At 37.5% G+C, this 20470-nt stretch overlaps 3 protein-coding genes across 3 annotated transcripts in view; 1 reads left to right on the top strand and 2 right to left on the bottom strand.

Annotated features, from left to right (window-relative positions):
- LOC107688114 (guanine nucleotide-binding protein subunit alpha-13-like) overlaps positions 1-1198 on the bottom strand; it is a 29812-nt gene extending 28614 nt beyond the window's left edge. The window contains exon 1 of the mRNA XM_016485682.1: positions 851-1198. Coding sequence (XP_016341168.1) covers positions 851-1133 — 283 coding nt within the window. The 5' untranslated portion in view covers positions 1134-1198. The remainder of the gene's footprint in view (positions 1-850) is intronic.
- A 4602-nt stretch (positions 1199-5800) lies between these two features.
- On the top strand, positions 5801-8882 carry LOC107688144 (regulator of G-protein signaling 9-like). The gene is made up of 8 exons (XM_016485725.1): positions 5801-5925; positions 6019-6099; positions 6391-6504; positions 6591-6706; positions 7296-7383; positions 7466-7604; positions 7761-7843; positions 8221-8882. The coding sequence occupies exons 1-8, from the start codon at positions 5801-5803 to the stop codon at positions 8375-8377; spliced, it is 903 nt and encodes a 300-aa protein (XP_016341211.1). The 3' UTR covers positions 8378-8882.
- Positions 8883-9281: 399 nt separating this feature from the next.
- On the bottom strand, positions 9282-17283 carry LOC107688115 (conserved oligomeric Golgi complex subunit 1-like). Its single transcript, XM_016485683.1, has 14 exons — positions 16922-17283; positions 15895-16139; positions 15279-15460; positions 14963-15133; positions 14039-14189; positions 13756-13966; positions 12603-13388; positions 12274-12420; positions 11537-11698; positions 11290-11414; positions 11001-11109; positions 10707-10816; positions 10207-10288; positions 9282-9576 (listed from the first exon to the last, which is right to left on the bottom strand). Exons 1-14 carry the CDS (start codon positions 17228-17230, stop codon positions 9439-9441), a joined length of 2928 nt encoding a protein of 975 aa, XP_016341169.1. The 5' UTR covers positions 17231-17283; the 3' UTR covers positions 9282-9438.
- Between the last annotated feature and the right edge of the window lie 3187 nt (positions 17284-20470).

A 20470-nucleotide genomic window follows, 5' to 3' on the forward strand; every position in this document is an offset into this window, starting at 1 on the left:
TGGAGAGTGTGCTGTGCAATACTATCACACACATATATATATATATATATATATATATATATATATATATGAAAATCACTCTTACATTTAAAATGTAAAAATACCATAATGAAGCTAATAAATACGGGTCTGTAGGCTTTGAACATGAGTTGAGTGGTGTGCCCTCGGTAAACACCAGTCTCTTTGTTATTTACTAGACGGGCTCAGCATACCAACAAACAAGAGGGAGCTGATTTACAATTTAAGTCAGGCTTTTCATACTGGATTTATTTTACATAATACAGTTTCGGTTATGGCATTAACTCGGACAGACAAAACATTAGCACGCGGGGAGAGATTTAGCAGCTGTTTAAACAACCCCGAGAATCTGGTAAAAAAAAAAGCCCAAATTAAGGTAATTATTAGTATAAAATTTCATAAACGAACATTTATGCTACTTTTAAAGTAGCAGTTTGAGTTTAAATGAATCAGGGGAGTCGTGCTCTTTATGAAGCTTTTAACACTTGAGCTTCATTTCTGATGAAATTCAAACCCGAGTCTTGTCTTTGTAACGTTAGACATCTGAAATCACGAGTGCGAGTGAACTCACACTTTTAACGCGAGGGCAAGCTAGGAAACGATTTAGACAGAAAAGAGGTTCCTCGCGGAGGTCTTTGTTCAAGCCCGCAACGGTGAACAGTTGAGAGAATAGCATGGGCGTTTCTCCTGGGCAGATTACAGCGCAACTTCAGCTAACGCTAGCTAAACCTCATTTCGCTAGCCTCTCATCCCTCCCGACCCCGTTTAAAGTCAAGTTTAGACCCCATATGGCACTTTGCATAGGTCTGTGGATGAGAAACGCGCCTCCTACCTTTCATAACATTACTGTAAATGGTGGCTCTGAACTCTTCTTTGGCCCGCTGATCGAAGTCCTGCCCGTGTATGATGCGCATCTGCTTGAGGAAAGTGGACTTGCCGCTCTCGCCGGCGCCGAGCAAAAGTATCTTGACTAACCGTTTCACATAGGTTTTGTCCTTCAAAAGACCTCTGTCTATTTCTTTAGATTTCCTCAGTTGTTCCGCCTCGGTGCTGTTGAGAAGACAGTTCGGAAAACAAACAGATAGAAAGGACCGGGACGGCAGGAAATCCGCCATCTTTGTGCAACTTCATCGATACAGTAGGGAGTGAAACTGCGCGCGCCTGAGTGCTAGGGGCGGGCGGGGCGCCGTTACCATAACACTGGCTCTGCCCGCTGATGAACGTTTTGGGCGGGTTCGAACTTCCAACAAGGTGTGCGCTAAGTTACCTAAAAGTTTAGAATTAAAACTTTTACACAAAGAAAGTAACCGATTACAGCCAGAAAAATCTACTTTTTATTGGAAATATAAAAAATAAAAATAAAAGTTTGCATATGTGCAGGCCCCTAGACAGCTATGAGGTCACAGAGGTCCAGACCTCGGTACATTTTTCATGTTCAAAAATAAAATTTGTTCTCTAAATGACTGATTTGCTGTTTAAAACTCCTTATATGAATGTCTGCATGTATCAATCTAGACAGTTTGCAAGAATGTTTAGCGTCCGCGGTGGTATGAAAATGATAGTTGACGCTGCCGTAGTGAACGAGACTTGAGGTCTCGTGTTGCCAGGTCCAACTATTATAAGCGTTTCGGGACTTGTCTCTTCCACTTAATTTGACACTTTAGAAAGTGAATAAACTGGGTTGTTGCAGTTTAGGGTAGGCGATATCTTTATCTTATCTTATTTATAAAAGATTTGAAATAATTTCGGTTTATTTTTTATTTATTTTTCGGTTTTTATTTGTTTTTATAGCAATATCTGGCAACACTGCATCGGCGCTTAAACTGACAGCAATCAATACAAAAAAAAATAAATCACAAGACAGGTTATTGCTGACAGGACAGCACATTCGGTAAGGGAAACTCAAAAAATATCATAATATTATCTGTCAGAAACGTTATCAATGCTGTCAAAAACAGTAGCATTTAACACTAGTACTGTATCTGTAGAAAGTAGGTTACAGAATTAAATGAAATAGCCTATGCAAACACTAGTCATGAAGAAGTCTGTGCTATGTCATTCAGTATAGTAGTTACATTTTCAAACTAAAAACACTTATATGAGCACTAGACATTATCATCTATATAGCAATGATTATTAATGAAAACTATTACAGTAATATGTATTGTTGCATGATTAATAATCAACTGATACAATTATTCACCCCTTGAACTTGATGCAACAAATATGGTAGCCTATAATTTAACAGTGTTCATCCCTCCAAAACAGGGAGAACATTTTTCACAAACATCTGCATCTCTGTCTCTTTTAAAGTGTTAGTGTATATAATGAGTTGTATTTGTAGGCGTTATTATAGCACAATTCTTAACCCCACCTTGGACCTCACTAATTTTCAAATCCTGGCTACGGCCGTGCATATGTGTTTAATGATTTTGTATCATATTTGATCGGGCTTTATAGCTCACATAGTATGATACAGTGAGAATATGAAGCTCACACTTGAGGAGTAAAAACACATACATTTTATGTAAAGGCCCAAAGTGAGCACAAATATACAATTTGGTGAAGCTGTTGAAATGGCCAAAAACAGATACATTTCTGATAGCTTGTAATGTAATATCCCAATAATATGTCTTTGTAAAATGATATTTAAATGCTTAGCTTTATGATAAAAGCTCTATAGTTTTAACTGTGTTTGACTGTGTAGCTTAAAGGCACAATATGTAAGATTTTTTAAATTAAAATATCCCAAAACAACTAGAACAGTGTTATATATTTTGCTGACTTATGTACATTATCCCAAATGTTTTGAAGAATGTTTAAATCCAGAGAAATAAGCCATTTTAACTAGTGACACGGGCCGTGTCCATAGTGTCATTGTGTCGCCTGCCAATGACGTCATAACCCCTCGATTTCCGGTTTTGTTTTGTAGAAAACATGGAAACACCAAAGACGCTTTAATATGTTGTGCGTTTTAATAGACCGGTGACGACCGCACAGAGTAGCATTATGACAGAACTTTCAAACGTATCTAGTATGATAAAACAGCGCTGCTTTTGGAAGGAGCAGAAGCAGTCGACTGTGGCATAATAAAAGCTCTGCTGATTTCGAGCCGTGTGTCACGCTCGTTCAGCGGCCTCGTTTCGCTTCGACGGCTTTCCGCCTCACTCTGCTTCATACTACAAAGTTAATAAATCATTAGCTCATCCATGAACATGATTTCTGCTCGAGTCCCGTCGGATTGCATCGGCTGTGGGGATGAAGACCACAACTCCCATGATTCCACACTCAGTCACGGAGTCATCAAACTACGCCTTTGTTTCTGTTTGTTTTGAATACGCGCCTTCCAGCGGCAAAAATGACATATTGTACCTTTAATGAATGCAATACAATGATGAGTGAGATGTACAAATAAACATTCCTCAAAAGTCTGATATATAGGTTGTTCTCTTCTAGTGTTCTCTATTCTATTTCTATTCTGTCTACTTGTTTTCTTTTATTTATTATAAAACACTTGACCATCTAACACTAGTGTTCTCTATTCTTTTTTTATTCTATCTACTTGTTTTCATTTCATTTATTACAAAAAAATTATAATAACTTAACCCTCTAATGGCGCTTTTCCACTGCATGGTACGGCACGGTACGGCTACCGAGCCGAGTCGTACCACGCAGTGGAAAAGCGTCATAATACTAACTCTTTCTATTCTGTTTTGATTCTATCTATTTTTATTCATTTTATTTATTATAAAACAAATGTTGCTATGTGTGCTGCTGCGTTAGACCAGTGGTTCTCAATTACAGTCCTGGGAACCCACTGCTCTGCACATTTTGTTTATCTCTTTTAACTGGCGCCCTCGATTCAGTTCATGGATCCATACCTGTCAACCCTCCCGTTTTTCCCGGGATTCTCCCGTATTATACCATTCTATCCCGCTATCATCCCGTTTAAATATTTTCCCGTATTTCTCCCGTATTTTTAATCTTTCTATTCAAAAAATCCCACTGGGCGTATTTTATATGTTTGCAATATTCGCTTCCGGTAAAACTCCCGTAATTTGTATAGGCCAAACCTCATTTTATGAATAATCACGACAACAAATTCCAAGGTTGTCCAGTTGCTAGATCTTGTATGAAACGCATCTTTCTCACACGATCGACGCATACAAATTTCAACCCATTTGTCCCCTCAACTTGGCAACCTACAGCCCAGTGATGCTATTGATATGTGCTTAGGGAGTACCGCGGGAAGGAAACAATGATCACTAATAGAAATGGGAGGAGAAGACTCAGGTGGTGCTCCAGTGAAAAAACTAAACATACATGTAAATATATATTTACATGTATAATGAGATATATAGCTTACACTTCAAAAGGCTATTTAATTGATTAAATATGAGCGCTGAAGTTTCAAAGTCAGGTGCTGAGCAGCTTTGTTTACTCTTACTGCGGTTACGGGGGAAACGTCTACAATTCTGTCGAATTAATGAATGAATTTGCATTTTTCAATAAGCCCTTCTGCTCTTTCTTTAGACCAAAGCCAAAAACGGCTACATTCGCTTCCAGTAAAACTCCCGTATTTGTATGGGCCATACCTCATTATATGAATAATCACGACAACAAATTACAAGGTTGTCCAGTTGCCAGATCTTGTATGAAACGCATCTTTCTCACACGATCGACGCATACAAATTTCAACCCATTTGTCCCCTCAACTTGGCAACCTACAGCCCAGTGATGCTATTGATATGTGCTTAGGGAGTACCGCGGGAAGGAAACAATGATCACTAATAGAAATGGGAGGAGAAGACTCAGGTGGTGCTCCAGTGAAAAAACTAAACATACATGTAAATATATATTTACATGTATAATGAGATATATAGCTTACACTTCAAAAGGCTATTTAATTGATTAAATATGAGCGGCAAAAGCGCCACCTGCTGGCGGAGAATGAATTAGCATTTTTCAATAAGCCCTTCTGCTACTTTAGACCAAAGCCAAAAACGACCCTTATTTTTACGCAGAAAACACGCAGTTGTAAATGTGAACTGGTGGATCGACAAGAAGATAATGAATTATAAAACTCTAAAGATATAGCCTACACTAAGATATATTTATGTTACTAAATTAATATAATTGTTTGATAATAATTGTTTAAATTAATATAAAAATAGAATAATATCATATCAAATTTTTTACTTTTGACTCCACCCCCCGCCCCCCCGCCATAAGGAGCTGATGATCTAAACCAGGATTCAAGGAAGACATACAAAATGTGCAGAGCAGTGGGCCCCCAGGACCGGAATTGAGAACCAGTTCGTTAGACTATCCAGGACTTACATATTGTTGCTCTTTTGTTGGTTTGATTGCTTCTGTTGTCCTCATTTGTAAGTCACTTTGGATAAAAGCGCCTGCTAAATGATTAAATGTAAACGTAAGTTAGAGACCTTAGAGATTCACGTAGGTATCAAATATGATACAGTAGCACGTTTGAGAAATATCATAAAATGATTTACAATCACATGAGATGATAACTAGATGTATCAGTCTTCTAAAATTAGCTATTTTATTCTACTTGGAGCAGGTTACATGTTCATGGGGACTGCCATGCTGACATCCCAAAATTGGAACGGACCTGTACAAGGCATCTGCTTACTGTTTCTGAAAGATGACATTTAGTGGACCAGTCTTGCTCAGCAGAGGATTTTATTACAGGCCTTTAATCAGGCTGTAACTGAAACGGTCATTTCTGGTGATGGAAAAACAGCGCAGATAAAATGAAATGAAGTACAGTTCCCAATGTGAAACAGTGGTGAGAGACAGTGTTGGTCTCTCTGTCGCCGCCTGTCGGTGTGTCTGGGCAGTGCAGTATCTGCTGGTGGCAGATTGGAGGAATAGAGCTGCGCTGTGATTGGTCCGCCTTCACTTTCTTACGTTTGCTGCTCCCCGAGTGTATGCGTGACGTGCAGCAGGGACCTGCACTGTCCACCACTCTTTCAGAAAACCTAAAATTATATTCTTAATTTATGATTCTCAGGCCGTCATGAGGTCAAGGGTCAAGTCTTCAGTATCTCTTGGAGCGTAAGTCAGAATTAGCCTACTAAAACTGTACAGTTGGAGTTAACGATTGTAGATTCCACCTACACTGAAAAAAATAGTGTAGAAACAATTTTCTCTTAGAAATTGCTAGTAAATTTCACAAACAATCACAGGTAACGCGGCAAGCAACACATTGAATTAGATGTGACATTTTGAAATAGAAAAACTAAATTTTCTTGTAAAACATACTCCAATAATCTTGTAAAAATAATTTTTTCAGTGTACAAGTGCTTCATGGGGTTTTATTCTAAATCTCTATTTCTTTGCATTCAGCCTGGCCAAGTATATAACAACATTTAAGAACCACGACCCATTCCTCGTTCCCTGCCTCCCCAGCAACCCCTGGCACACTGATGACGACTCTTACTGGGAGTTGAATGCGCCAGAGTAAGATTTCCTGAGAGCTCTCTAAATTTATATTAGTTAGTTAATATTAACTAGATTTGTAATCACTTTTGGTGTTTTTTCCACAGTGTTGAAATTCCCACAAAGATGAGAGTGGAGCGCTGGTCCTTTAGCTTCTATGAGCTGCTCAATGATCCACGGGGCCGTGCAGACTTCAAGATTTTCCTAAAGAAAGAATTCAGTGGTTTGTGAATATTTCATTAAAGCTTTGACAATTTTTTTAGTATAAAGTGAAAACTACTGCTCACACACACACAAAAAAACTGAAATCTGTCATCATTTACTTACCCTGATGGCTTTCTTTCTTCTATGGTACACAAAAGGAAAACGCATCTTTTTCGTGTTAGTCTTTTTACTGGATCATTCCAATTTAGAATGATTTACACCACTTTTCTGAACTGGATCAGCTGATTAATTTTAAAGTTCAGATTCCTTTGAGTACTACTCTTATAGGTACGGTATACTTTTATGGTGCTTTTGATACTATATTGGAGCCAGTGTTATTTTATTATCATTTATATAAGTTTTTAAAGATTAAGCAATAATTATATCTTTTCATTTCAGCTTTATGTCAATGAACAAAAATGACTAGTTTTAGTTAACTACAACAACAATGACTGGAGATTGACATTGATTTGTTTACCTTGATTATAAGTCATATGGTTATGGAACAAAATGAGGGTGAGAAAATAACAGAATTTCCATTTTCAGACATACTGTTCCTAAAAGTAATTGAAGATGTTTTTCTCTCTTTTTCTTCATTTTCACTGCAGGCGAGAATCTAGCTTTCTGGGAAGCCGCTGAGGAGTTGAAATGGGGCACGGCAGCTTCTATGTCAGAGAAAGCAGAACAAATTTTCAAGTAAGTAATGTTTGACATGTATTTTACATGTCATGCCTCCATTTCTCAAAGCCTCTCAGCTTTTTTTTTCTTTCTTTTGTAGAACGTTTTTGGCCCCAGGAGCACCACGCTGGATCAACATTGATGGCAGGACAATGGGTCTTACAGTAAAGGGACTGGAACATCCTCACCGATATGTACTAGACGCTGCCCAGACCCACATCTTCATGCTGATGAAAAAGGTATGATCATATCCTTGGCTCTGTTGTTGTGTCTGATCAACTGCAATCTGTATGCTTAGTAATTTGAACTTTTCCATGAATGAAAACAATTTTTTTTGGTTAATAATGATGCACACCGGACATTTACAGTTTCTGAACTCTATATTTCTTCTTTAGGATACCTTTTATCGCTACCTGAAATCACCAGTTTACAAGGAAATACAGAAAAAGGCCATTTCACCAGCTCCACACAATTTCTCGTAAGTCAGTTTTATTCTATATGCATTTGTACGCTGTAAAAAAATTTTTTTTTCCCAAGTTGTAAATAAAACTAAGATTGGAGTGTGTATATTCCGAGTATGCTTTACAAGAAAAGACTATTTCAGTTTTTCTGCTTCAGCAGTTCTTGTTTAATGCAGCGTGTTACTTACCATTTTTTTGTAATTGTTTGTGAAATTTACTACCAGTTTTTGAATGAAAATTGTTTATGCACCAAATTTTTGTCAGTGTACTTGTACATTTTGTGGATATTGCTACTGAGCCTTTATTGCAATTTCTACACAAGTAATTTCAGAAATATAAAACACGTGTCACCAAACCAACAGTATTTTGCTATAAAAAGGCTTGTTTCCCTCAGTGAGGCCCAGCTGCAGCAAAACATGAGGAACCGCAGGCCGAGCATCGACCCCATCATCACCTGGCAGAAGGAGCAGGAAGAGAAAGCAAAGGCAGCAGCCGCAGCTGGACCCGTAGACATTAAAAAACTGATGGCCAGCAAACTAGATCGCAAATAGAAAGTTGGAGACAGAGATGCATGCTGAAAATGCTTTACCTAACAATCTGACTAATAAAAAGAGACCCGTACAAGGCTTAGTGACTCTTGGGTGCTCTACATGTACAGATCCAAAACAAAGTTTCAGATAATAGAGCTAAACTTAGAGACTCTAAGTTTAATTCTTCCATGAAATTTGCTGTACACAGAATTGATACCAAATATATAAAAACAACAGTTAAACTATGTACATATGACTGCCAAACAGATAGTTCCTATAATTTGTATTGCTACATCCAAATGATATATTTTTGTCGTTTGCTAAATACTGCATTTTCAGATCACACTTGTTTCCATGCAGTGATTCTGTTCATCCAACACAAAGATTGAATTACCTTCAATCTCTGTTTACCTGTATAGCAGTTTCTCATTATAGTGTGAAGATGTTTTGTATGTGTGCAATAGTCATGGTGAATACCTGTGTTTCTTTAATTAAGTGTAGAACAATAAAGACAGCATGTTCATTGGTTCAGTGTTATATGATGGTTGTAATAATGCCTGCAGTGTGGGAGAAGCTTCTTTGAAGATGTAGCTAATCTTTTCTTAATTTAAATTACAAATCTACAGTCAAAAAGCCCTTTTATTCAAATACCTTTACTTAAATAGTAAACAAAAAAAAACCTTTTAAATTAGTTCTCACTTGCGAAAAATGTAAATGAAATATGCAATCAACCTTTTAATTAGGGTAACTAATCAGGATGTCATGCTAAAATATACATTTACACCAAAATGTACCTTCTAATAAAAAAAAATAATAATAGAAAATACTAAATAATTTTAATCCGAATAAAATAATTAAAAGCCACAAAATAATAGCTAATGTGCTTGATAAATACAAAGGTGTAATTTTCATTTAATCTTTCCCTTTTATTAATATGCTTTGCATTGCAATTTCTCTTTATATCGTGATTTTGTGAGAATAGGCAATACAGGACACAGTTTAACATTTCAAAATGTATTTTAAATATTATTTTACATAGTGTTGTATGCGGTTAAAAAAAATACCAACTTTATAATAAAAGTTTATTTGGCCATGCCAGAAAGCCAGCCTAATTTAAAGAGAGAAGGGGCTGCGGATTCCTCTTCTTGATTGGCTAACTGCCTGAAGAGATTTCCTGGGCGGAAACTATCCTGTGGAGCAGAAGCAGAGGAGGGAGCCACCTAAAATAGAAAAAAATCATGTAAATTTCCTTAAAAATTGATTTTCATTTCATAATGTTGGGACACGGAGCTTTAAATAGTTTTTCCACACAGTAAGAGGCAAAAAGTGTCACCACAAGCAAAGGTTTTAGCAGTTTTAAGGCCAGTGGAGAAATCTGTAACTACATGGCGCTTATTTGCTTATAATACAGAAGTATTAAGCTCAAGATAAACTCTTGTGATTGATGATGCTAAAACTGCTCGATCCTCATACTGCACAATATTCATAATGTATTAGTTGCATTTGAGTGCTGCTTTGCCAAGTGTTACATTCACAAAGCATATCCAGCTGATGTGACCAGAGTGATTAAAGTTCAGGAAATTCAAAACAATGCATTGCAAGCTCACTGCAAAAAATGAAATGGCAGCACACAATATAACATCACCTATCGCCTTGAGATCCAATAGCTCTTCTGCTAGGCCACGTAAAACTGGGAGCATTGATAGAAAGGGACTCATTTGCAAAGCCATGATAACGTAAAACACCAACTGAACTCTTTTTCTAAAAATATTATCACTCAATGGTTTATTTTTTTAAACATACCAGCAGAGGTATTTTAGCACTACACACCAAATGCTTAAGCAACCTACCAGTGGTCTAGTGATATCTGCTCCATGTGTGGCTGAATTAGTCTTCCGAGAGTTTGTCATACTCAGTGGCAGCAAACCAAACCTTAAAGGGGGAAAATATTATTATAATTTATTATATATTTATAATATACATTTATAGATAAAATTAAATATCTAACAAACATAATATAATGAAAAATATAATGAATTAAAATATAAATGAATGAAATTATTACATTTACTGAAAATTATTATACATTAAATATAAATGAAAATGTAACATTTAAAAATAGTTTTAAAAAGATATATTAGTATAATTTTATTTTACATTTTAAATTTAATGTAAAACTAGTATAGTCAGTAAAATGTGCTATTAAAATAGTTTATGACGTTCCTAAATAAATATATTTTTATTATCTTGTGCAATAATGAAGCACACAGCACGACAGCAATAAACTAGCCATAAATATATAACAATGAGTTAAACAGTGTGAAGGGTAAGATAAGAGTGTTATAGTCACCGGATCTGGCTGCTTGCTAAAGGAAGGATGTTGTATGGTTCCTGAGAGTTGAGATTGTTGGTCCTAGAGGTAAACTGCTTCTCTGTGCCAGTCAACAATCCTAAAAGCACCTAGAAACAACACGAGACCCAATCAACATTAGGTTGCACAGTTTTGCACACAGGACAAAACACTATTAAAGGCCACAATCATCATGCCAATCTAAATCACATGAGAATAGGCAAATTGAATGAGCCAATTAAACTGCAGGATGTTTAAAACAGGGTTAGTAGGAGAAAACTTGGCTATGCTTACAGAGGTCCTTTGTGAGAGCCGGTTCAGGTTACTGTTCAGATGTGGAGTGAAAACATCCAGGTCAAATGGATCAATGTGACTTTCCAGGGAGTCGCAGACCTGCTGGATCCTTAAACAAACAGCAAGAATAAAGGAAAAGTGTAAGAGGTCTGCTGCTTAGGCAAGAGCTATTCTTGGTGTAATCGGTTGTGCTTTGTTTTGAAGTTGGAAGGTCAAGTCACACTATGATTGTGCTTTCATGACTTCCTACTGAGAACTTGTGCCCATCCCTAGCTTATGAACAGGTTACCTTGGGTCTTGCTGAGAGCGGGAACTCCTGCCCTCTTCAAGGCGGGACCCTAGAGAGGCACTGAGATAGCGAAGGTCAAACAGCAGCTGCAAAGCTCTGTTCTGGGTCATGGGGAGGTTTGCATCCTAGATAGAGCGAGGAAGCAAGGACAGGAGACAAAAGAAAATTGGTTTTATGGAATCATTCCATTATTAAAGTGACTAAAAAGCAGGAATGGAAGGATAAAAGAGACATTTGATCGTCTCACCTTGCCCTGTGTGTCCTGAGTGAGTTTTTCATACTCACTCACCACCTGGTCTAGACAACCCCGCAAGAGGTCGAAGAGAGTGACCTTTGGTAACGCATGACCTCCGACCCTATTGACCTCAAGGCACAGATGGAAGAGTAACGAATTAACATACCATGATGGCTGTAGAGAGAGAGAGAGAAAGAAATTAAATGATTATTTTATAATTTATATAGCAACATCCTTTCAGTTCAATAAAACATTTTGAATTATTTTGTTTCAAAACAGGTGGCCACAAGGGGGTGCTAGGGAGCCCGCAAAACAAAATTAAGATTTTACATATATTAAAATAAAATATAAAACAGTTATTTAAATAGTAGTAATATTTCACTGTATTACTGTTTTTATTGTATTTTTGATTAAATAAATACAGCCTTGGTGAGCAATGTTTCAAAAACATTAAAAAAATCTTACTGACCCCCCCCAAACTTCTGAAAGGTGCTGTTGCACATTTGTTTATCTTCTGTAAACTGATCATTATAAATGAAAAGACATAACTGACTTTATTTTTTTAAAGAAGGCGGTCCCTTAAAAGTGTATCATCATATTCGAGGGTTTGAAAAATTTTGGAAACACAATATGCTAAAAGGTATAATAAATTGAGTATCCCACATTAGGTCTCATTAATGCATTTAATATATTAATAATATATAATATATTAACTTCAATAATAATAAAAGGATAAATGTAGCTGTTACCTGCACAGGGAGACGTATTTTGGACATTATACTGTTTCCTGACTCTGTCTCTTCCTGTATTTCAAGCTCTTCCCAATTTGTCGCAGTACTCAGAATGGATCCAGCGGTTCCAGCATGAAGAGTCGTAGCAAAGCTGCCCACAAGTGCCTGAAATGCATTTCTATTTATTTTAATTTTATTGAAGAATATAAGCGTTAAAAAGCTTCCCCAACATATGTTCTCTGCACAAAAGCATCCACTCTGGTGAATGAACTCTATTGATTTTCTGTTCTCAGAATGTATTGTTAACACCTCCAGCTCTTAAACAAAGAGTGTGCTCATCATCTTACCCTGGTGAGTGCTGAGCTCCAGATACCATAGGCCTCCATGCTGCAGGACAGAAGTTCCTCGTTCAGACAGCTCCACTTAGCCTGTGCTGGGCTGACATCCGCTGCCTTGGCTGTGTTGCCTTTGCCTAACTTCTTGCCCTGTCGTGGAGTACCTCTGCTCACAGGATCCAAGCCCCCCTGCTTCCCCAGAATGCACTGTTTCAGACTAGGACACAGTTCCCCCATTGACTGGCATAGTCTGGCCATAAAGAGCACTGAGCTTAACTGGCTGGGGCTGGTAGTCTTAGTCTGGGCATTAGCAAACTCGGCGCGCACACTAGAAAGGATGTCCCTGACACATGCCAGGCAATGCTCTCTAAGAATGTCCTCCACAGCTCCAGCATCCATATAGCAGTTAATAGGGGAGTTAGTCGTGACTGGGACCATCTCTGAAAGCTCCTTGCCATTTTTTTCAGAGGGCAAGTAGTGCTGTAGATCATCTAATTTGGCTTTGAGCTTGGAGTCCAGGGAGAAGCAGAAGGTCTGAACGCAGGGGGTGAGGGCCTGTGTCTTCATTGACAGGCCGCTCTTCTGCTGCGGGCTGCGCTGGGCTACACTCACCCAGGCTGTGTCGCTGAGCAGGTCACCTTGAGACTCGGACCACAGGAAAGCTGCAACGTCACTCTCGTATTGCGCCCCGCGGCTGAAGCTCCCAGCTGTGGCTTGACCCTGCAGATCCCGCAGAGCTGAAGATAAGAGCTGTCTAGAGCTGCTGGAGATCCCTTCTGTGCCCTCCTGTGTGATCACCTAGAGAGATCAAGGGTAAACAAGTATTTTCATTCAATTACCTAAAAAAATGCCCAAAATGACACATTTATGGATTATCAAAATAATATTCTAATAATCAGAACAACAGTGTCCCAACTTTTTTTTGGTTTAATATATACATTTTGTGATTCATTAACATGCAGTACCACCCTGACATGGTGAATTATGTATATAGTCAGGTGGTCACAAGAGATGTGTTTAAACCACATATTACATCCAGGTGTGAATAGCAATCAGTCTTGCCTGAATACTTGTGATGGGATCACAAGTGTATGTTATTAGCAGTTGTAAACAGTGCTAACACACTTATCAGACTAGTTAAACTGGTTAAACCGGTTACGAGTACCTGAAGTCGCTGCAGAAAGAGTTGCTGCAAAAGGTCATCCCACAAGGCCAGAGGTCGCTCAAGGAGGGACTGACACACAGTACTCCAGTGCTGACTGATGGACTCGGTGCTGAGCAGTTCCCACACAGCATCCCGAATTGCAGCCAGACCCTTCAGACTCTTCACATAGACCAGAAGGCTGCTGACTCCACTGCGGATATCCTCCTTACAGCTAATAAAAGACAAATGAGCATTTAAAACAAATACTGAGAAATATGAATTAACATTTGTGGGAGGGACATACGTATCAATCCACTGCTGCAGCGTGTCTCTGAGCTGCTCCCTCTGTATAGGTTGCGCTAGTGTCCGAAGGACAGGCTGGAAATTCAATACTGAAGGGGGAAGGTATTTAAACCAGCTTCCTGTGCTCATCTCCAGAACTTTCTTCTCTTTCCCTGGATTTCACAGAAAATCGCAAAGTTTCTTTTAGGCAAGTTAGTTAGACACAGGACGTAAAAGAACAAGGTGTCAGGTTGGTTTGCACACAAAATGAATGAACTTTTCCATTAATTGGCAATATTTGCCGCCTGGAATTTATTTCCTGTGGCATTGTTTTTTTACCTTTGGAAGGGCAATCAAGCAGAATACTCCAATCAAGCAGAATACAATTACTGTTACCAACAAAAATAGTGTCAACATCAACAAAAGCTATCTATATACTGCAAAGGTGGAACAGAAGCTGCATATGACTTGGCATTTATGTTTATTTACACATTGCATAATTTAAATAGCCTACATGAAGTACATAAATATAATATAAAAAACTAAATCACAGAATAGGGCTGCAATATTATGACAATTATGTTGATTATTGGTCTTGATATTTTAATAAAGATTGTAAATGTTGATTAACAGAATACATAAACAACATTTTTGCATTTAGGGAAATTGCACATCATATTCTGGCTATACAGACAAAACAAGCGAAGAACTGTGATTTGTTGTTATGCATTTGTAAGAGTGCAGAGCGTGAGCACTGAACAAAACTGCTGTTTTCAGCGGTGACTCATCTAAACACCTCTGACTGGCCATTTATTGCACTGGCCAGAAATGTGTGTATCTTGAATTTAGGGGGCATTTTTGTTTTTCAAGCTTCAATTTCCGACCCTGGTGAACCCTTACACCAATGTTTGAGCATCACAATGCAAACGGAAAATCGATAACTCACCAGAGGATGTGTTGGAGGTCACATTCTCCAAGGTGGTGAAAAGCAGGCCACATCCCAAACTGGTATCGGACACTTGGCCCTCTGGAGGCACGTAAAACACAGCGTATGCCTGGTACAGAGTGGTGACCAGCAGCTCCACCAAAGAACAAACCTGTGCTTTAACACCAGCACCTAAGAGAGGGACAGCATCACATCTGAATGAAGAACAACCGCATGCAAATGTAACCTTTGATTCTAATAAACTGAGAACAAATAAGAGAACAAGTTTTAAGTATTCATAAGCTAAAAGGTTATTAATATTATTAAGGTTATTCACCATGCTGGGGCTGATTGAGCAGTTGCTGAATGGATGCTTTCCTTGCCAGCAGGAAATCAGCAAGTGCCTGGCGAGGGGAGCTGTCTTCCAGCAGAATGGTGGAGACCAATGCTTCAGCGATCGCTTGATCTGACACCGCCCTGCCGCGCAGCACAGACTTACTCTCCAATAAGATGGTAGACCTACAGATAAAGACAACCAGCTTTTAGTAAGAGAAAGAAACTAAACCAAATGGTGCATTTAAAATGCGTTTAAAGGGATAGTACACACAAAAATGAGAATTCTGTCATCATTTACTCATCCTCATGTCATTCCAAACCTGTAAGACTTTGGTTAATCTTCCAAAAACTAATTAAAGTAACTTTAATGAAACCTAAGAGGTTTCTGTTCCCCGACTGAAAGTCCAGGTAATTAAAACATAAAAGATGCAAAAAGGTTATAAAGGCACTGTAAAACGAATCTTATGAATATATTAAAAATAGCATGCATCTTATTAACAATCTCATATGACTATTAATGTGTGTCTTATGGGTTTGGAACAACATGAGGGTGAGAAATTTTTTTTTCGTTTTTGGGTGCACTATCCCTTATACAGCGATGTGATTCAATAACGCACCTGAAATGACCAGCAGCTGCTACCTGGCGCACCAGGATGGGGAAGTGAGAGAGGACGGGGCTGTATTGATGCCCTCTGCCCTCCAAGTGTAGCTGGCTGTGAAGGTGACAGCACAGCAGGTAGAGCTGCGTGGCCTGCAGGTACTGCGAGGACTCCATCGCGCTCCACACACGCTCAGGGATTTCCAGAAGGAGCTTTATCTGTGATGCCATTGTGTAGAATTTCTCCTGTGACTGTTTCTGACCCTGCCAGGAACAAAAACACATTGCCAACACATCTCATGAACATCTAAATTGAGTTATGACTTTAGGGATTTGTTGTATATTGATAGAAACTGGACACCAATAAAGAATTGAGGCATGGATTTACAGTATTTACACATAACCTGATAAGTTCTCTCTCTCTCTCTCTCTCTCTCTCTCTCTATATATATAATATATATATACATATCTTTCTAAAGTTTGAGGTCAGTAAGATTTTTTTTAAAGAAATTAATATGAAAAATTACAAATCTTGTAAAAGATTTCTATTTCAAATAGATTGTTTTTTAAAAAACGTATTCATCAAAGAATCCTGAAAAAAATATTAAGCAGCACAACTGTTTTCAGCTTTGCGCATAATAAGAAATGTCTTGAGCAGCAAATTAACATATTATAAGGATTTCTGAGGGATCATGTCATATCTTGTCAACATTGTGATTTTATTTCTGACAATGGTGGCAATTTAATAGATGGAGATGCGGATAGCGAATAGTTTGAATCCTGTAGTCTTGAGACATTATTTCAAAGAAGTGAAAGCTATATTTGTTTATAACAAACATTTGACATGTTGTGTTTGTATCTGGCGGTGTGGACCCATATTGAGTGACGAGAACATTAAAGAAGCAAGTTGCACTCATGCAGGCGAGAATATCTGACCAAACGGAGTAAATTAAGTAAGAATAAAAAATACATAAACTTTATTATTTTAATTGCTGCAGGCTGTTTTGTCCCAGTACTCCAGAACGAGAGCAGCACAAGAGCTTTACCTCTGCTTTGCCGCTGGACTGAGAGGCGTGTTTGGACTGTTTCAGTTTGTTGCAGTACCGAAACATGTCCTGGATGGACTGAACGACACTCTCCGAGCACTGTCTCATCTCGCCGATCGTGTCAGCAGCGTCGATCAAATCCCGGTAACGTTCACCGACCATCTGTCGAAGTTCCTCCTTCTTCTGTTCTATCTCTCCGCGCACTTTCCTCTCGACAGCGCGGATCTCATCCGTACTGTAGCGTTCAAATAAAACGGCGGGGTCTTTAATTTCTGAGACCCGGAGAGACTGGGCCGGTACCGTAGCCATCTCTTTAAAACTGAGCAGGTAACTCCAGGAAATAAAACACGGAAGCACGAACAGCTCTCCTTCCACGTAAACAAAGGGTCAGAGGTCATTTCTCTTATATTGAGTAAAGTGAGACAGCGACCCCTTTAGTGGATGTTTGGTACTAGTCCCTCCATCACAATATTTCTTCTTTCATTTTCTTTTTCTTTCTTTCTTATTCTTTTCTTTCTATTATCTTAGTATATATAGCGATTATTGACCCTCAACGATCCTTTTAATATTATTAGTAATATTATTGTTGTTGTTGACATTTTTAAATTCTGTTTATGTGTTTACCATCCTAATGCTACATGAATCTGAATAAAAACACTGAATACATCGCAAATCAAAAGAAATGTTGATTTATTGAATGGAATACAGACTGCATTAGCTGTTTTATTATTGAGTAGGGTATGGTGTATCCCTCTGTAGTTCATATTTTGTCAGCACCACATTAAAGGCCACTGACTTTATAGATTCGTGTAGTTTTTGTGCAATTATCCCACTTCCGCAAAACCATCCCACCGAAAAAACATCTGCCTTGAACTGCCTTCAAGACGTGCAGGTGTTGTGTAATATTCAGTTCCTGTGAAAAACTGTTCCAGTGGGTGGAGTTACATGAATATTCATTAGTTCTCATATTGTGGGCGTGTCCTTGAGACAACGCGCAAACGAATGGCACCGAAAATATTAATCCATTAAAGCGAGTTGAAAAGCGTGCACTATTTCGAAAAGGTAACGAAGTTTCATTGTGAAGAATTAACTGCAACAGTGTCAAAACAATGCATATTTTGTGTAATATGATAAATCGTCTGAGCTGTTCTGCCTGAATGACAGGCACACAGCAGAGCAAACAAGAAGCGAATAACCTGTGCTTAACCATTAACCAGGCTAATATTGTTTTTACTCTTTGATGTGCTAAGCTTTTTATTTCATTTGTGAGACTAAATTTTGATTGAATAGTTTGATTAGTAACCTACCTAGTTGTCATTGGTGACTAGTACTGCAGTGTGCTTACAACAGTGCTTGAAATAAACCTCTACAAATGGATCTGTGGCCTAATAAAATGTATATAAGCAAAACTGGTGTGAGTATCCTGTTCTTTTTTTCTTCTTCATATTATACTGGATATCATGTAGAATTATTAATGTCTTACAAGTAAATGTGCATTTAATGTGCAAATATGTCACATATTTCTTTTTTATTATTAATATTTTTTAAGCTTTTTTTATTTATTAAAAAAACATCAAAATCTTTCCACATTCACCTGTTTGGGAATCACCAATCTCCAAGCACTAATAGATTAAAGGTATAAGTGCACCCAAAAATGACAACTCTGTCATTATTTCTCAAACTGTCTTCTACAGAAGAATGAGTCATACAACCTTGAAACAACAGGAGAGTGAGTGAATTTTTATTTTTGAACGAACTGTCCCTTTAAAATGTGTCTGTTCTTTGACCATCTGTTGCACTGAAAAACAACCTACTTTCATGTCATATGTTTAAGAATGGTGTGTGAAAGCATCCAAAATGTCAAGATCCACAGTGTTGTGTTAATCATGCTTAACATCTGAAAATCTTATTCAAAAGTGTTTTTCTAATTTTTCAAGTATATACATACTTGAAAATATATTTCAAGTATACACTAGTCAACATTTGAAGTGGATCAAAACCTTTCATCAAAGTTGTCCTAAAACGATGTTTCATTGAACACGGGCTTTTAAAGTAATGACTTCCCGTAATCGTTTTATGTATATTTTATATTAAATAATAAAATAAGATAAATAATATATATCATAAAAAAATTATATATATATATATATATATATATATGTATATACATACACACACACAATGAAACCATTTCTGATCTTCAACACTGTTGGACAGGGATTCCCAAACATTGTTGTCAGCCAAACTCTGTCCTCCCAACTCCTCCTAAGATTAATATCTTCTGAGAATAATTAAAGTTAGTATATATTTCAGTACTTTAAGAACACACTTTCATGTTCACAGTTCTCTGATGTCGGTTAATAGTAACATGACATGCAGGTTAACAAATCAAATGTTATCTCTTTATAGCAAATTAAAAACCTACAAATTCTATTGTAGATTATATAGAATATAATTAGTTACAATCATTAAATGTTACTAAAAGTACGGAAGTAATTGCTTTATAAATATAACTCAAATTGAAAAGACGAGAAAACTTTCAAAACAATATGTGTATATGGAATAAAGCAATGCAAAATTAAGTGAGTGTCTGGAGTCTGAGATAATTATTAAAACAGCCTCCATGTATGTCCAGTTCACACAGTGATCGGCTACCAGTGACTCTCACATCCAATCTGAACCAGTGACTTTACACGATGATCAATATATGTGGAAACATCACAAAAGCAAAACAAAGCCATATTATGACATTGGTGATGATGACGTATGATTTCTTAAAATAAAAATAAAATAATATTCTTGGAGTAGCTGCTGACCTATGTCCAAGAAGACCGTGCCATCATAACAGTGCTTTAAAGGTTTTATGCACTGTATTATTTAATCAATTACAAACTGCAATGTTTGTTATAATGATTAGCATTTTAATTACAAAAAAAAAAAATCTCTGTAGGTATGTAGCTTATATAGGTAACAGAAACACTGGCTATATACAAAATAAAAAAAAAATAAGAATTACACAGGATACTCCAACAGACTAACTTACATACATTTTATTAGGCCACAGATCCATTTGTAGAGGTTTATTTCAAGCACTGTTGTAAGCACACTGCAGTACTAGTCACCAATGACAACTAGGTAGGTTACTAATCAAACTATTCAAACAAAAATTAGTCTCACAAATGAAATAAAAAGCTTAGCACATCAAAGAGTAAAAACTATATTAGCCTGGTTAATGGTTAAGCACAGGTTATTCGCTTCTTGTTTGCTCTGCTGTGTGCCTGTAATCATTCAGGCAGAACAGCTCAGACGATTTATCATATTATACAAATTTATGCATTGTTTTGACACTGTTGCAGTTAATTCTTCACATTGAAACTTCGTTACCTTTTCGAAATAATCCATTAAACAAGTTGCGATTTGAAGAGCGTGCACTAATATTTTCAGTTCCATTCGTTTGCGCGTTGTCTCAAGGACACGCCCACAATATGAGAACTAATGAATATTCATGTAACTCCACCCACTGGAACAGTTTTTCACAGGAACTGAATA

Source organism: Sinocyclocheilus anshuiensis, unplaced genomic scaffold (assembly GCF_001515605.1).
Source record: "Sinocyclocheilus anshuiensis isolate Anshui unplaced genomic scaffold, SAMN03320099.WGS_v1.1 scaffold249, whole genome shotgun sequence".
Classification (NCBI taxonomy): Eukaryota; Metazoa; Chordata; class Actinopteri; order Cypriniformes; family Cyprinidae; genus Sinocyclocheilus; species Sinocyclocheilus anshuiensis.

Bases quoted from the DNA above. Each gene is read 5' to 3' on its own strand.
- LOC107688144 (XM_016485725.1), top strand. From the start codon at position 5,801: ATGAAGTACAGTTCCCAATGTGAAACAGTGGTGAGAGACAGTGTTGGT. The intron at 5,926-6,018 runs GTGATTGGTCCG...CCACTCTTTCAG, and splicing joins TGGAGGAATAGAGCTGCGCT to AAAACCTAAAATTATATTCT. The intron at 6,707-7,295 runs GTTTGTGAATAT...TTTTCACTGCAG, and splicing joins CCTAAAGAAAGAATTCAGTG to GCGAGAATCTAGCTTTCTGG.
- LOC107688115 (XM_016485683.1), bottom strand. From the start codon at position 17,230: ATGGCTACGGTACCGGCCCAGTCTCTCCGGGTCTCAGAAATTAAAGAC. The intron at 15,461-15,894 runs GTGCGTTATTGA...CTTTATCTGTAG, and splicing joins GCAGCTGCTGGTCATTTCAG to GTCTACCATCTTATTGGAGA. The intron at 14,190-14,962 runs GTGAGTTATCGA...TGTGAAATCCAG, and splicing joins GACCTCCAACACATCCTCTG to GGAAAGAGAAGAAAGTTCTG.